This window comes from Geotrypetes seraphini, chromosome 1 (assembly GCF_902459505.1).
Source record: "Geotrypetes seraphini chromosome 1, aGeoSer1.1, whole genome shotgun sequence".
Lineage (NCBI taxonomy): Eukaryota > Metazoa > Chordata > Amphibia > Gymnophiona > Dermophiidae > Geotrypetes > Geotrypetes seraphini.
In genome coordinates, this window is record NC_047084.1 from 510,849,586 (window position 1) to 510,867,585 (window position 18,000).

General features: G+C 42.5%; 1 protein-coding gene across 1 annotated transcript in view; it reads right to left on the reverse strand.

Moving 5' to 3' along the window:
* The window catches only part of CNTNAP4 (contactin associated protein family member 4), a 503,646-nt gene that overhangs the window by 271,983 nt on the left and 213,663 nt on the right, over positions 1-18,000 (reverse strand). The window contains exon 7 of the mRNA XM_033962929.1: positions 3,866-4,006. Coding sequence (XP_033818820.1) covers positions 3,866-4,006 — 141 coding nt within the window. The remainder of the gene's footprint in view (positions 1-3,865; positions 4,007-18,000) is intronic.

Sequence of the window (18,000 nt, forward strand, 5' to 3'; positions counted from 1 at the left end):
TCAGTATGTGAAAGGAAATTCTGTAACTAGGAACCCACATTTGCATACCACTTATGCAGATAAACACATAGAATATTAGCACTTAGGCCTAGATTCACTAAATCTGGGAGGTGCCTGGGAGGAGCCTGAGGTGCCTCAGCCAATCAGTGCTCTAGTTCCCTCCTCGTGCATCAGATGATGCACCAGGGCGGGGCCTAAGGCTGCTGTTGCGCAGCGGCAGCCCAGGGAGCAGGAGCAGGAGCAGGAAGACTTTACTCCTGCTCCCATAGATCAGCAAAGGAGCAGGAGGGTCCGGGCACCCCTCCTGCTCCCGAAGATGGAGCTCCTTGCTGGAAGGAGCAGAAGGGACCGGGCACCCCTCCTGCTCCCAACTATTTCAAAGGTACCGGGGTAGGTGGGCCGGGCCCGACTGCCTGGGCCAACCAGGGGTGGGCCTGAGAGTGGGAGGCCTAGGAGCAGGAGGGACTGAGCACCCCTCTTGCTCTCAACTTTTTGGTGCCGGGGTGGGGGGGGGCCGTGGCGGGAAGGGGGCGAGAGCCGTGCCGTGCTGGTGGCAGGGAAGGAGGGATGGAAGGCAAGGGCCATGCCGGTAGGGGGAGGGGCAGCCGTGCTTGGGGGGCGCTTTTATGTCTGTTGGTACTTTTGACAGACCTGCGTGTAACACACGCAAAATATCTGTGCCATGGAAAAAAATGAATAAAAAAGACAGGCAGGCCTGTCAAAAAATCTGCAGACCTGTTGGTAACTCAGTTACCGACAGGTCTGCAGCAGTCGGGTTTGTCAGTACTAAAACCCCACTCAAATAGCCAAGCAATTGTTAGTGAATCAATTGCTTGGCTATTTTGCATGGGGTTTTACTAATTTGCATGGGAGGATTGGGATCGGATCACTATAGGCCTTAGTGAATAGTGCAGGAGGGAAATTTGGTCTCAAAGGGCTCGCAAACCGATTGGAACACGATCGGTTTGCTTAGTGAATCCTGGCCTTTCATAGGTAAGTGTACACTTTATGCACGTAATTTATAGCACCGTGATCTTGCACTATTCTATAAAACACTTGTAGATTGCATCTTAAGTTGGACATGCAAATCAGTGCACACAGCCTATTTGCATGCACAGCTTAATTGTTTATCAAGTCAAATTGGTGCTGATAATTGGCAATTAACACCACGTAATCAAAGCTAATTGGCACTAATTAGAGACTATTCACACAACTTGGTAGACCTATTCTATAAAGGGCTAGATTCACAAAGCAAACCCATTGTATACCAATTGGTTTGCGACCCCTTATCAACCCCGGCCCGATCCACTTACCTCTCTGCTGACCATCCTCCGATCTGCGTATGCAAATGAGAGCAACGGCATGTAAAGTAGGCAGGGACCCGATTCACTAAACAAAACCCTGCAACACCGACTGGGCTGGCCGATCAAAAAAAAGCGACTGCTGAGGACCAGTCGCTGAAGCTCTTTGCGACTGTCCTACCTTCTGCCGCCCTGCTTTTTAACCTGTCAGCCTCATCTCCTGCAGCCCCAAACATGCCTGCCTGCCTGCCTCGAACCCCTGCCTGCCTGCCTGCCCCAAACCCGAACCCCCTGCCTGCCTGCCCCGATCTCTCCTGCTTGCTTGCCCTGACTCTACTGCTCTCTGCCGCCCTTCCCTACAGTGCAAGCCCATGGTTTTAAAGCGAGACAGTACGCCGCAGTGCAGCATCCCATGGGCTCGCACTGAAGGGAAGGAAGGAAGAGGCGGCCACTGTTGCCGCCGCCGCATAGGAGCAGGAGAGTTGGGCCCCGAACATACCTGCCCTGACTGCCTGTGGAAGCTCGCGGTTTTAACCTGAAGCAGGTTAAACCCACAGACTCGCAAAAATTTTAAGTTAAAAAAAAAAAAGGCACAGCTTGGATGGGTCTGCACGATCTGCGCATGCACATGGATCACACATGCGCGATCCGTGCAGGCAGATGGGGGCATTCCTCCAATCGCCCCCATCTGCATATTTTAGGTTCCTGAATTCGTCGAACCTGCCCAAATCGGAAACAGATTGTTCCAATTCGGGCAGGTTAGTGAATCTAGCCCAAAGTGCTGTGCGCCAGTTCTATTGTGTGAATCTGAAAAAGGGGACTGGCCAGGCAAGGAGCCTGGGTAGATTGTGGACGTTCTTAAAATTTGGCTGCACTGTTATGGAATATATCAGATGTGCGCATGTTAGATGCAGGGATTTAGGCCTGGTTTTACGGCCAGAATGGGTGCTCCTAACAGTTATGGTTTATGTTTTTTATGGTTTATGGATTTTATTTATATCCCGCTTTATACAAAGCAAGTTCCAAAAACACATACATAATAAAATGCACAAATAGATACTCTAAAAATGCATAACCATACTAATATTAATAAACACAAATACACATACAATGAACATCAACAGACAAGTCTTCACATCATCTTGTAAACTGATTTCCCCATGACACTTTTCCCACCACAAACTCTTGATAACAAAATGTACAAACAAGGCAGAAAATATTTCATATTCATCTTCAGCCACCATATTTCATTTGCTGCAATCGAGAAACTGACTAAGTAAAGCTACAACTCCAGAGAGTAAAACCCACTTTCCACTGTTGAACCCCTCCTTAAAAGCTATGTGAGGTTTACCTATCATTCCAGTGACAACCTGAATGCAAAACTTTTTATAGATCTTTTATAAATTGAAATACCATCAATATTAACATACATACAAAGTTATAAGCCTTTTAAACCTCAGAGAGTGACCTGTTTTTTATAATAATGGCGCAATGACTGGATGGTAAACTCTGGTCCCAAGAGGGGGTTACCTCCCCCTCTTCAGTTTCACTTTTCTGTGCAAAATTAAAAATAAATAAATTTTTTGGGAAAGTGGGTTTTACTCTCTGGAGTTGTAGCTTTATTTAGTCAGTTTCTCGATTGCAGCCAAACCACTTCACTGACTCTTATTATAGGATAAATTGTCCCTGTCTTGAGTTGGAACCATATTTCATTTGGCAGAACAAATGGCATTTTAACAAACGTTTAAACATGCTCAAGATCCCTTGCTGCCATATATAATCTGGAAACTTGTTTTATAAGAACAAAAAAATAGCCGACTGGGACAGACCAAAGGTCCATCAAGCCCGTTCTCATGGTGGTTAATCCAGGTCCCTAGTACATAGCCAAAACCCAAAGAGTAGCAATATTCCATGCTACCAATCCAGGGCAAGCAGTAGCTTCCCCCATGTCTTTCTCAATAACAGACTATGGACTTTTCCTCCAGGCATCCCCCCTGCCGGCGATCTATAGGTGTGGGGGGGGGTCCAGCAGGAGGGATTGGGCATGCCTCATGCCGCGATTATTCAGGGGGGATGGGCGGCCACACTTGCGGCCGCTAAACCTATCAAGGCAGGGAGATCTCTTGCCACGATAAGCTCAGTGGCAGCATCTACTTACAACACGATTCTCTAACCGGTGTCTGTAACATGGATGTTGGTTAGAGAATAGGGTTCACTTTAGGTGGACTTAGGTATGATTCTGTACGGGACGCCATCGGCTTCTAAGACCGGGCGTCCTATACAGAATCCGGGCCCATGTGGGATATGTCCAAAATCGTACTTAGACATGCTATTAAAAATGTCCCTCCACGTTTTTAGACACATAGGTCTCTTCAGATGTGAATCACATCTGAAGGAGAAACCTACAATATGAAACCTTGGAAACACCATACACTTTATTATATCTTTTCTTTATTAAGAGTGGTGTATTTCATTAGCCTGGCTGATATGTCTTTCAGTAAAGGGGGGGGGGAGGGAGGAAAGTAATTATAAATATCTCATTTTATTTAGTTAGAGACTCTTACCACAGTGAAGATTTGAGGTTTATATCTTTTGGCCAGATCAATAATATTCATTCCATTGTAATATAGATTCTCAAAACACCCATGAAAGTTCTTCTGTGGTGTTGCTGCTTTTCCTGGTACTGGGATCCCTCCAAAGCTGAGCTTAGAAAGAAAAGAAGAAATCAATAATACAGTTAAGTAATCTTCTGACCATCTGCTGGTATAATTGATGACAAAATTAAATATATAAAGCTAATATTCATGACTAGTCAGTTTTATATAAGTTTATAGCTTAACTCTTACACTTTGAGGCACAGGAATAAGTTTTGCACAGATAATGCTCACAGGGTTTCCTCAGAGAAAGAATAAGGTATGTTAGCACTGATTTAAAGGTGCTGCTTAATAAATGTTCCATATGCAAAACAGATTTGCTTTCCCTAAAAACATGATAATCTTGCTATTTAAAAAAAAATATATCCTGTGTTATAAATAGAACAATAATTGTATGTTTGTTAGAAATTGTATCTTGAAAGCAAGGGGAAAAAAGGCTGGGAAGAAACAATGGGCAAATTACAGGAGTTGACTAACCCAGAAGAGGAGGTTAGAAGGATTGTAGCACAAGAGAAGAAACTAAAGACCGAAGCACAGGGAAAGGAAATGAAGACAAGAAAATACCAGGATCTAAATTGCATATATACTAATGCAAGGAGCCTAAGAAACAAAATGGGGGAATTAGAAGCCATGGCCAATGCAGAGACATCATTGGAGTCTCTGAAACATGGTGGAATAAAGAAAACAAATTGGATACAGCACTGCCAGGACAGGTCAGGACAGAAAGGAGGTGGAATAGCCCTATACATGAAAGAAAGCATACAGTCAACAAGAATGGACACAGCAGAGATGACCAACAAGCTGGAATCGCTATGGGTTAAAATACCGGGAAGGAAAGGGCCTGAAATAAAGATGGGCCTATACTTTCATCTAGAGAATGACACGGTGGCGGTTACCCGCGGCTAGCCGCATTTAGCCACGGATAACCCGCCGAAACGGGGGAAAGAAAATTAGCAGTCGCTGCGGGGACGGGGACAAGGCCATTCACTGCCCCGTGGAACGGGCAAATTCTATAAACGGGGTCCCGATTGTAGGCAGTAGTAGGCGTCCTACTGCTGTCTAATTAACCAATCGGGATGCATGTTTTCTAAAAAAAACATGAGGCAAGCCGCCTACACTATAGGCTTTTATCACAGTTGCAGGGAGGTGCCTAGGGATGCTTAAGCTCACCCAAGGCTGGCCATGGTGTGGTTTTGCCCGAAAGTGTAGGCCAACAAAAAGCTGGTCTACATTTCAAATAGACATGGCCGCTATGCTGATCGCAGAAAAGAAATCTCACTGCTGTGATTAGCTGAGTGGCCACGTCAGGGAACTCACCCCCTGTGAAGGATGCCCAATCCTTCCGCTGCCAACCCTGAACCCCCACCTGACACTGTCCAGAGCAGGAGGGATTCCCACTCCCTCCCGCTGCCACCCCCAAACCCCCTAGCACTGTCTTCCTGCCGCCAGCCCCGTCAATTCCCCAAACCCCAGACATTCCCACCTCCCATCCAATTGGCAGGAGGGATGCCCACTCCCTCCTGATGCCAGCCCCGTCGATCTCCAACACCCACCCGACACTCTCCAACACTCCCCTGACACTCCTCAACACTCACCTGACATTCCACAACACCCACCCGACACTCCCCTATACCCAACAAACACACCACAACACTTCCTCACATCCCAACATCCCCTCTGACACCTTCTAATCCCCCTCCGTACCTCTGCATTTCTACTCCTTCCAGACATGCCCATCCAGATAACAATTCCTTGACGTAATCCCCCATTCAAACAATGTTAGTTTTTTAAAAGTCTAGAATCTTTACTTTGAATGAGTCCTCTCTGTACCCATCTTATTATTAGACCATACCATGCAGTGATCATTGGATGTCAGATGATCACCCACTGTAACATCAGATACACTTTTCCTGTTTGTAAGCACTAATTTCAGTATGACCCCCAACCGGGTTCTCTTTGTAGAGAATCCAGAATTTCCCTACTTCTAGAAGACCCTGCGATAGAGATACCCCAATCAACATTTGGCATGTTAAAATCACCTATTAGAAAAACTTCCCCTTTTTTAGATATATTCTGAATGTCTACTATTAAATCTCTATCCAATTCTTCTATCTATGAAGGAGGTCTATATATCACACAAATGTAATATATATTTACTATTCCCTCTTTCCAAATTGATCCACAGTGCCTCTTCCTTGCCCTGCAGATCCTGCAATTGTGTGGCTTTAACATGATCTTTAACATATAACACTACTCCCCCTATCTTTCCTGAACAGATTATAGCCCAGTATAACTACATCCTAGTCATGGTTATCTGTGAACCATGTCTATATCCATCTCATCTCCTTCCATCACTGCATCAAAATCCAGAATCTTGTTTCCCATACTTCGAGCATTAGTATATACTGCTTTCCAGACATTGCCCCCTTTTCCCATCCATGTAGAGATATTAAGTGATTTACATATCTGAGGGCTTATACTCACCCGATGGCTTTGATCACCCTGTCCCATCACTTCTACCATGTTTCCCCGAAAATATGACCTACCATGAAAATAAGCCCTAGCATGATTTTCAGGGTAGGTAGTAATATAAGCCCTACCCCCAAAAATAAGCCTTAGTCATTGGCGGCAGCAGAAGCACTTCTTCCGCCTCCCCCCCCCTCCACCCACCGATGGTGGTGCTGCTGCTGGTCATGCTGCTTCTGTTGTTCCCAGCACTGTGCACAAGCGACGACGGGACCAAAATTCTGGAGGTGTCTGAGCTGCCGGACCTGGACCCCGCCTGTTGGCAGTGGCTCGAAGACGTGGCGAACGGCAGCACAGTGCTGAGCCAATGTCTGGTGCGCTTCGCTCGGCCGCCCCATCTTTGTCGGGGCTGTCGAACTCAGTTCCAGGAGCTGACCCGCCTGCTCAACAACATTTTGTCGGCACCGCAGGTGAGAGGGCCGGGCAGCGCTGGCTGGATCCCCTAGCTCCCATTGCCCCCCCCCCCCAAATAGCAGCACTCCCTCCCTCTCCCACTCTTCATCCAATAGCACTGTTCCCCCTCGGCTCCCACACTTCTCAAATTGCTGCTCCCCCACTCTCATCTGGCAATATTCCTCCCAACCCCTCCCCTCTTGCTCTCACCACCCCTCATCTGGCAACACAGTCTTCTTGCCCTCCTGTCTCCCACACTTTTCAAACTGCTGCTCCCTTTTCTCCCAGCTCCCCATCCCTCATCCTGCAACACTCTTCCCCCACCTCTCATCTGGCAGTGCGGGGGGGGGGGAATGGGAGGGATAAAAAGTTGCTGCACAAGGGATGGGAAGGATGGAGGGATAGAAGCTGCATGGGATGGGAGGAGGGGAGGGAGAGATAGAAGCTGCAAGGGTCCTGCTATACAGGGGGAAGGGAAGGAGGGATAGAAAGATACTGCACAAGGGGTGGGTGAGAGGGGAGAAAAGATGCTGCACATGTGGGGGAGAGAAATGAAATAGGAAGAATTGGGGTGGAGGAGAGGAAGGGATAGATAATCATTGTACATGAAAAAATAAGACCTCCCCGAAAATAAGACCTAGTGCCAAAATGAATATAAGACAGTGTCTTATTTTCGTGGAAACACAGTAGTTTAAAACCCTCTTCAATAGATTAGCCAGACTGTCACGGAAAACACTTCTTCCCTTCTTTGATAGATGTATAGCATCTCTGCTCAGCAGCCCTTGGAAAATCATCCCATGGTCTAGGAAGCTAAAACACTCTCAGCAATACCATCCATGTAGCTTCATCTCAAGGATGCGTGCTTCTCTGATCTGACCCTTACCCTCGACAGGGAGGATAGATGAGAATACCACCTGCGCACCTGACTACTTCACCTTCTCTTCCAGAGCTACAAAGTCAGTTTTGATACATTCACAGGGATGCCTGGCAATATCATTAGTACCAATGTGGATAAGCAGCATCAGATAATAGACCTCAGGCTAGATGAGTCTTGGTAATCTCTCTGTAACATCTTGGATTTTAGGACCAGATAGACAGTATACCTCCCTGGACAGTTTCAAAGTGAGTTAGGTTTCCAGTTGTAGTTTTAATTATCTTGTTTGAGTTTTTTTTGGGGGGATGATGTCTGTAGTGCAGTGGAGTCGAGGTGAAACCATATTTTTTCTACTTTGTCAGCGAAGTAGTCTGAGTGTTTTTCACTGTCAAGTTTGATGTTAAGGCATTGGTTGTCTCCTTGCAATGTTGTGAGCATTTTTATGTTAGTTTAGTTTAAAAAGTTGTTGGTTTTTTTAATCTATTGGGGGTCTTTAATAGTTGTTGGGAGTGGTATAACTTTTTTAGCCTCTAGAGTGGCTTTTATATATTCTTCATTTAGTTCCTTCCATTTGGACCTGTCACTGTTAAGCCTGAATTTGTACCATTTCCTTTCCGCTTTCCTTAGTTCTCTTTTATTAGTTCTTAAGTCGTCAGTAAACCAGGGGAGGAGTATTTGTGAGGATAGTATTTGATCTCGTTGATTGGTGCTAGCCCTTCGTATAGGTAGTGTGCTAGTCCATGACAGCTGTGTCAATAGATTCTGAATTGGGTTTTAAGGTTCCCACTAGGTTGGAAAGGCCTATGGAGAAATCCTCTAAGTTGATAGTGTCATTGTTGTATATCTTCTTATGTTGGGTTTGCTTCTTGGTTGAATTGTTGTGAAGGTGTAGTTGAATGTGATCAAATAGTGATCGGACCAGAGTACTGGTTTGGTGATGCAGCCAGGAGTTCCTGTGGTAATTGGAGCATATTTTTGAATAAAGATTAGGTTTATGATGTGGTCTGTAGAGTGAATCAGTGAGGAGGCCATTTGCTGGAAGCCTAGGTCCAATACTGAAGTGATGAAGTCTGCTGGGGATCCAGTCATGTTTGGGTAGCTTATGAAGTTAAAGTCTCCAAGTATGATGACTCGATTGATGGTATCTATCAGTCAGGTTAAGCAGACTGGCTGGACCATTCGGGTCTTTATCTGCCATCATCTACTATGCTACTATGTTTTAGGTTAAGGCTGGATTTAATGATGACAGCTATACCTCCACCTCTAGACTCATTTTGTTTTCTGTCGTTCTTTGTTTCTTTTCTTGATGTAAAACATACTGAAGGTTTCCCGCTTAAAAAAGGCCAGGGTTTCTAGTGCTCTTTGTCTGGATTGTCATGAAACCTCATGGCTTAAGTATTAACAGATGGTCCTGGCATTCCAATGCTGGGTATAGAAGAAAATAAGAAGTATCAAATATGAATGAAAATATGTTGTGTGATTTATGAATGTTTGGGCTCCCAAATGCGAATGTGAGAGAATGTGTTTGATTATGTGTGTGAATGTATGTTGAAACATGAGAATTGTGTTTTTTTTTGGGGGGGAGGGTTAATTCTTTATTGGTTTTTAATCAAAAACAGTGTCATACAAATGAAAGAACAAAAGATATTCCACATATTCCACTATTTTCTATTATATTTTAAACCTGAAGAAATCCTGAAAGGCAACGTCTGTAGTTTGACCTATTTGACCTTTAAGCTTGGCAATTCTCTCTACTTTGTGACATTAAAGGAGGCTTGTTGGCTGTTTTAGGGCTCCTTTAAGCCCATATTAGGAAATTCTCAGTAAGGTATGTCTGGGTCTTTCTTTTCTTGTGTGTGTCAGTGAAATTTGAAGCTGTCAATGTTACTGAGTCTTGGTCAAAAAACTAGTTTGAGCTAAACTGTTAAAGAATTACTGAGAGAAAAAGTGTTCACAAAAATATGATTTGTAAAACTTTTCTTAAGCTTTTCTTAACTTGTTCATACCTAAGGATGGTCTCCTCTGTTGGCTGATTGGTTGACAGATGTGATGTCATACTAGGCATTGCAAAAGTATATAAGTGAACCTTGTGGCAGGGGTTTCCCAGAGACCATGTATTGCTTCAGGAGAGGTGCAATTTTCATGCCTGACGGGTCTCCCTTGCCCAAATTACCTTTTGAACGTTGAATAATGATAAAGCTAATACAAAATAACCGATTGGAAAAGATTTATGCAATTGTCATTATTCCCAGGCAACTAAGGGCAGGGTTTGGTAGGTTACCCTGTTCACTGTGGAAACTATCTCTGAAGGTGTCCTAGAAGTCAGTATATACATTGCAGAAATACATGTTTTCAAGTCAGATGCTGACCCAGAAGCAGCAGAGAACTGAGTTTCCAAATAGAGAGAGATAGATCCAGCTAGTTTAAAATGAATGTAGAATAACAGGTAAAGGTCTGTGTGAAGATTCTTGGAGTCTATGTCAGTGTCTAGCTGATTAGCATAGGAGTTATGCAGAAATACATGTTGCCATCAGATGTTAAATAGACATCATCTAGGGATCTTCGGAGTTGGAGTCATTATGTTTTTGGTATACAAGTCAAGTCATGGGGAGGAGAAAGATCATAAAAATGATTTGTTAATTATTTCTTTCAAGATTGGAACAGTTAAGTTGGCTAGTTTTCTAAGGTTGTATCTTAGTAGCATATTTATTGATTACCATGAAAATATATGCATGATTTCTATATAAAATTTTGCAGAAGAATGTGCTATATATTTCATCTCTCATTTGCATGAATCTATTTTGCAAAGAAAAATATTATGCAAAAACTTTGATGAGCAACAAGCACAGAAATCTAATGTACTCAGATTCTGTTCAAAGCTGTAATGCTAAATACTATGGAAATGAAATTTTAAACAATCGAGAAAATTGTCTTATTAGCTTTTTCTATCTGATGATAGGCTAGGAAAAGATATAATAACATGTGCCATTAAGAAACTGGATGGTCTATAATCACAAACTCTTGTAATGCTAACGTACTCAAAATTGGACATGAACATGAAAGCAGTTCATTGTAATGTGCTTTTGAAATATAGAAAGTCACAAAAACACAAAAACATGACACCATTTTTTTAGAACTGGTCTAATAACTTGTTGAATTTTTCAGTGATTGCAATACCTATGCAAATACACACAACATAATTTGGAAATCCTTGTCCCTTCTAGGGCTGCTTTGGACTCACCAGCAGTGTTACTCCCTCCAAATTATATATCTGATGGGTGAGAAGGTACACTCAGGGCTCCTTTTACAAAGTTGTGCTTGTGATTTTAGCGCGTGCTTAGCACGCGCTAAAATGCCGCGTGTGCTAGCCGCTACCACCTCCTTTTAAGCAGGCGGTAATTTTTTGGCTAGTGCACGCTAATCTTGTGCGTGCGCTAAAAACACTAGTACACCTTTGTAAAAAGAGCCCTCAGTGTGACTTTCCACCTCTGAACCTATGCACCAGGGCAGCAATTACATACTACTACTATTAATCATTTCCATAGTGCTAATAGACATATGCAGCACTGTATATCAAAACATAGATGAGACAGTCCCTGCTCAAATGAGCTTACAGTCTAGTTAAGACAGACAAACTGGACAAGAAGTTGTATCAATACACTGTGCTCAGGTGGGGGGAATTACAGAGGGAATGATAAGATAGATATTGGTGCTAAAAGGTAGGTTGGAGTTTGGAATTGAAAGCATCTTGAAAGAAGTAGACTTTGATTCTGGATCTGAATGATGGCAGCAACAGAGCTTGACATACTGAGTTAGGCAGTTTATTCCAGGCATACCGTGTAGTAAGGTAGAAGAGACAGAGTATGGAGTTGGCTGTAGAGGAGAAAGGTACACATAAGAGAGACTTATTTAATGAGTGAAGTGCCGGGGGGGAGGGGGGGAAGAGAAGAGAGATACTAAGGTGCTGCGGAGAGAATACACTTGTAGGTCAGTAAGAGGAGTTTGAATTGTGTGTGGAAATGGATAGGGAGTCAATGAAGTGACTTAAGGAGAGGAGTAATGTGGGCATAGCAACATTGACACAATATGAGCAAAATGGCCAGCGAGAAGCAGGTTGCAGTAGTCTAGATGAGAGGTGATTAGGATATGGATGAGGGTCTTGGAAGTGCGCTCTGAAAGGAAGGGTCTGATTTTTGTGATATTGTAGAAAATGAAATGACAGGTGTATTGCTACAGCACTTATTAGCTGACTGTTGGGTCACCCCACATACCACAATGCATTCTGATAATAAAGGGATGCAGTATGGAAGAAGACCAACAATGACTTGCAACCTGGAGACAGCACTGACAATTCCAAGAGTAGACGTGTTCTACAGATACTCTCATTCTTCACCTGCAGGAGCAAAATAACTATATTTTGTGCCTATCATGTGTCTTGCAATGTTTAGTACCAAATTTATAATGAATCATCCCTTCTCTTACCCCTAGAATTAAGTGTGTGTAATGGAACTAAAAAAGGATATGACTGAGGCATGTGATCTGCTTCTGACTCTAAAGTAAAATTGGGAGGGAGATGGAAGCATAGCCTTAAGTGCTATTACACTGGTAGAAATAAACCAGAGAAGGCTTCTTACCCATAGGATAGCTGAGGGGTCAGTGATCTAGTGGGGTTTCTAGTGTGAAGAAGTAAACCTAGATTTTGTGCTGTGAGATCACAAATGGTTACTGATGAGCAGGTGCAGAAAGTCTTCTCCATATCTCTTTCTATATAGTATCTAATTAGCCTGCAGAATCAAGCAGGAGTTAATCTCTAGAGCATAGGGATATGAAGGCCTGAAACAGGCACTTAGGCCCAGCTTGAAGCCTGGAAGTAGAAGGAGGTATTTTCTTTGAGACCTGGTGGAAAAATGCCTACTGGCACTTCACTTCTGATTTCACGAGAAGCCAGACATTTGCAACCTCTATTATGATAAGTGCCACCCAGACTGTGTGAATGGTACCTGGGGTTCATGAGACGTCTTGGAAGTCCCCTTCTTTAGATGTCATTGTAGCTGAAGTCTGTACCACAGGAGTTTTTCTAAGTTATATTTGCCTTGAAAATATCACAAATGGTGCCATTCTCCACAGAGATACTTGCTCCAGAGATCCTCGTAAATGCCTTGTCAATACAGACTGACTCCTACCCCACAAATATTGCCTGGATCACTTTCTTTTCCTCTTCGATAACAAGGCTTTAGTGGATTATAAGATGCAGAGGCAATCTTCAGAATCCAGATGCGTAGAATACCAGAGGTAATGGCAATATTTGAGAGTGAGTCACAGTTTACCTGTGCTTGGAAAGGCACAGTAAAAAAAAAAAAAAAGGCTGTCACTTTGGATGGACTAAATAGATAGATTATATGGTATTTTTCTGCCATCATTTTACATGTTTGTATGAGAAACACTGAAGAAGCAAGGCTAATGCAGAAAGGAGAAGAAGCAGTTGAATCAAGAGCTGAATTTACTAAGTTTTTGCTTACCTTGTTTCTACATGAAGTTAAGTGAAATCTATCTTTGTCCAGCCTGACATCTTAGAGACCTACAGGATGTGCACTGTGCAGTAGACTTACCTGACTTAATTGCAATGAATCCCTATCATGAGTTGGCTAGTCTCCATCATGATCTACCCTATGAAGTTGTACTTCAATTCCAACTTAAAAGCCTACAAGTGGTACAAATGGTTCACATGGCCTAATTAAAATGAGACAGATGTGGAAGCATCCAATGTTGGGGAGTAAGTCAAGGAGGTCCCACCCAGTCTTTTCAAGTTAGACTTTCCATGTAAGCAGCCATAGCAGTCATAGAGTGACAATGTTCATGGAATCCACCTTGTCTACTGGCAGATTATGTAGTGCTGGTTATTTACCACAAAGGAAGAGAGAAAGGAGCCAGCATATGGTTTGGGGAGGATTTAGAGATCCAGTACAAAGACAATAAATGCCTAGCAGATGACATTGTTTTACTTTTTTGCTACACACTTGGTAGGAAGTTGTTAGAAGAGGTTATCCAGGGAAATAAAGTTGGAATGGGTAGCCAGCTTTTGCCAGATTGTTCCTATACCTGAACATGGTTAACTTTTCAGTAGACACAAAGAAAAATTCCAAAAAAATCAGGCATATCAATAAACTGTCTTTTTCAAAAGGAAGTCAGTGAACAAGCATGATGTTGGAAAGCTTAGGGCTCTTTTTATCAAGCCGCGCTAGCAGGGTTAATGCGTGTGACTTTTCATCATGGGTTAACCCCCCCGCTGGCCTAAAAATTACCACCTGCTCAAGGGAGGCATTAGTGGCTAGCGTGGCCGGTAGTTTAACGCGCAGTATTACGCGTGTTAAACCGCTAGTGCGGCTTGATAAAAGGAGCCCTTAGTGTTGCAATGCCTCATTTGATAGCCTACTGCCTTTGCTCAACAAATGGAGGAGGGAGAAGATCTATGATGGCATCTATGGATTACACACTGATACTGTGAGCTCTGAGCCACCAGAAACTTTTCCTTGTAACTACCTATTTTTCTGATGGAGAAATGTTGGGAAAGGACAAAGGCAGATCATGGGGTTCTTCCCTTTAATCTAAATGACTATTCCCCAGCTGGTTGGATCACTTATTTTGATGGCATCTCAGAAGGGCATGGTCATCACTGCTGAGTCTGTCCACTTGAGGAAACATTGAGCTCTGAGTGTCAAGAACTCCCTCCTCATCTGAAGCTTGAAATCACATTATAGAAAGGGCCACAAATGATGATAATGGGAGGAAGCCTGGGTGAACATTCCAGCCTAGATTCAACAGCTGTCATAGTGGTGGTGGAATTTCTTAACCTCAGAAGTGCTTTTAGTTCCCTGGATCATCTTGAAGGACGATACAGCTTGCAGCAGGAAAGAAGATGTAGCAGGTCTTTGTCATTCTAGCCTTGCTAAAACCTTTCTTTTGGAATTGGCTTAAGCTGCTGTAATTACTTTGAATGCAATGTGGACTGTTTGGGTTGCTTTAGAATAAACTGTAAGTTGCAAAATGAATAATATGGAGGGGGCTTTAGGGTGACTTGAAGACCACTTTAACACTATACAATAGATGAGTATACTAATAATTTGAATGACATGAACCAGGTGGCAAAATTAAATGTACTGCATAACAGATTAGAGATGTTAGAAAAGAAGATGAGAACTTTGAACTTAATGGTTTTGAAATTCCCACAGAACCCTTCCATATCTGCAAAATAATTATTTAAAATATTCCACCTGTTCAAGGAGCTTTATACTATCTTTTAGGCAAAAGAAGGAACATCACTTCGTATTTCTGGGCAAAGACTGCTATCTTTGTCTTATATATTATAAAGTGAAAAAAATTAAATGGAAAATGGATAGAGTCATGGCCATGGCAGACATTGAATCAGGATTCTTGTGCAGTCCCATAGTTTGCTTTTCTGGGCTTTCTCATTAACGGAATATTCTGTTACAGTAATTCAATGCCCATGATCCAATTTATATCATTCAGATGTTCATTATACAAATTTGCTAAGAACTGGCAAAGCAGAGGGGATCAAAGTACATCAAGTTCTGGAATGAGGAGGGATAGGATAAACATGGGTACTGAAAGAACTCAGACATGAAATTGCTGATCTGCTGTTAGTGATCAGTAACCTGTTGCTAAAGTCATCTGTAGTACCTGAAGATTGGAGGGTGGCCAATATTACCCCAATTTTTAAAAAGGGTTCCAGGGAGATCAGGAAAATTATAGACTGGTAAGCCTGACTTCAGTGCCAGGCAAAATAGTGGAAACAATTATAAAAAAAAATAATATTGTGGAACACACATACAAACATGATTTAATGGGACAGAGTCAGTATGGGTTCAGGGAAGGGAGGTCTTACCTCACCATTTTACTTGATTTCTTGAAGGTATGAATAAACATGTGGACAAAGGTGAGCCACTTGATGTAGTGTATCAAGATTTGACATAGTTCCTCATGAGAGGCTCCTGAGAAAATTAAAGAGTCATGGGATAGGAGACAAAAAACAGAGGGTAGAGTTAAATGGCCATTTTTCAAAGGAGGAGGGTAAATAGCGGAGTACCATTGAGGTCTGTTCTGGGACTGGTGCTATTTAACTTATTTTTAAATGATCTGGAAATTTGGGATAGGAGTGAGGTGATTAAATTTGCAAATGACACTAAACTGTTCAAAGTTGTTAAAACATAAGCAGACTGTGAAAAATTGCAGATAGACCTTAGGAAATTGGAAGATTGGACATCCAAACAGCAGATGAAATTAAATATGGATAAATGTAAAGTGATGCACATTGGGAATAATAACCCAAATAGTAGTTAATAGATGCAAGTGAAGACCTTAGTGGTCAGCGGCCCCCTCAAAAAAAACCAAAAATCTGGGTGTTATTGTAGACAATACATTGAAACCTTCCACCCAATATGTGGTGGTAGTCAAAAAAGCAAACAAGATGCTAGGAATTATTTAAAAAATGGATGGTTACCATGACTAAGAATGTTACAAGGGAGTGCTGAAAATTACATGGATATGGTTCAATCAATGATCTGAAACAATGCCAATACATAAAATTTTGTTTCTGAAAATTGTCACTTAATGTAATAAGATAGCACATTTTTCAGCAGCAGTGTTTTCCAGGGCTTAACTATTTTCTGAATGCATAAAATATTTCCTCCTATTGGTTTTAAAAGTATTTCCCTATAACTTCATCATGTGTCCCCCCTACTCTTTGTAAGTTTCGATGGATTAAAAAAAATCGGTCCACTTGTACCCATTCTACATCATTCAAGATTTTGTAGACTTCTCGCATATCTCCCCTCAGCTGTCTCATTTCCATGCTGAAGAAGAGCCCTAACCTCTATAGCCTTTCCCCATACAAAAGGAGTTCCATCCCCTTTATCATCTTGGTCACACGTCTTTGAAACTTTTCTAGTTCCACTATATCTTTTTTTGATATAAGGTGACCAGGTCTGAATGCAGTACTCAAGGTGAGATCGCACTATGATGTGATACAGAGGCATTATACAAAGGGGTGCAGAAAAGGGGTGCAGCACAACTAACCAGTAAGTCTATTCTCTCGTATATTCTTATAGAAACACAGGAACATGATGGCAGATAAAGGCCAAATTGTCCATCCAGTCCATCCACTATCTTCTCCTCTCCCTAAGAGATTCCATGTACCTGTCCCATGCTTTCTTAAATTCAGACACAGTCTTTGTCTCCACCACCTTTATAAAGGTGAAGGGGGATAGGCTCAGGAATAATCTAAGGCAGGGCTGCCCAAGTCCGGTCCTGGAGATCTACTGGCAGGCCGAGTTTTCTGGATATCCGCAATGAACATGCATGAGAGAGATTTGCATACCAAGAAGGCAGTGCAGGCAAATCCCTTTCATGCATATTCATTGTGGATATTCAGAAAACCTGGCCTGCCAGTAGATCTCCAGGACCGGACTTGGGCAGCCCTGATCTAAGGTATGTGAAATGGCTTCCCAGTGAAAGTGATAGTGACAAAAAAAGCATCTGCTGTCAGAAGAGCATGGGATAAGCACATATGATATCTAATGGGGAGGAAAGAATAGTAGATGGTATAGATCAACAGACTTGAACATTTGGTATTTATCTACTGTCATTTTCTATGTTTCTATTCCTACTGAATAGTTTCCTGTTTGTGCAAGGTGGAACTTCCAATTACACACAGCTCTTCAGGGAGCTATTTACAGACTTCAGCATTTCCTATCCAGAAATAATCCCCAGTGTCTCACCACTACACTGTGCAGATGGTATAACAGTTGCTACTGCATGGGTTCATAAAACATTTTACATTCATCACTGAGAAATAAATAAATAAACAAAGAAGCAAGCATTCAACCACCACAGTCTATGAGGTTTTGCTTTATATGCTTATCACAACAGTTTAAAAATCTGGATATTCAGTGCTGGAATCCAGATAGAGAAGTTCCCGATGGCATTATCCACATAGCAATTATATTTGGTAAATATATCCAGATTACTACTTAGATAATTTAGAGCAGCTTTTTTTTTTTCTGTCCTAAGTTATCTGGGTAGTTATGCAGATACTGACGGTGAATATTACTGCTATCTAGGTAAGGTATCACTCTACCCAGCTCTATTTACAGACCATGCTGGGAATACCCTGTTAGTGCCAAGTCAGCCTGTAACTTCCACATCCCCCCTCATTCTGTAACTTAGCTCCTAAATT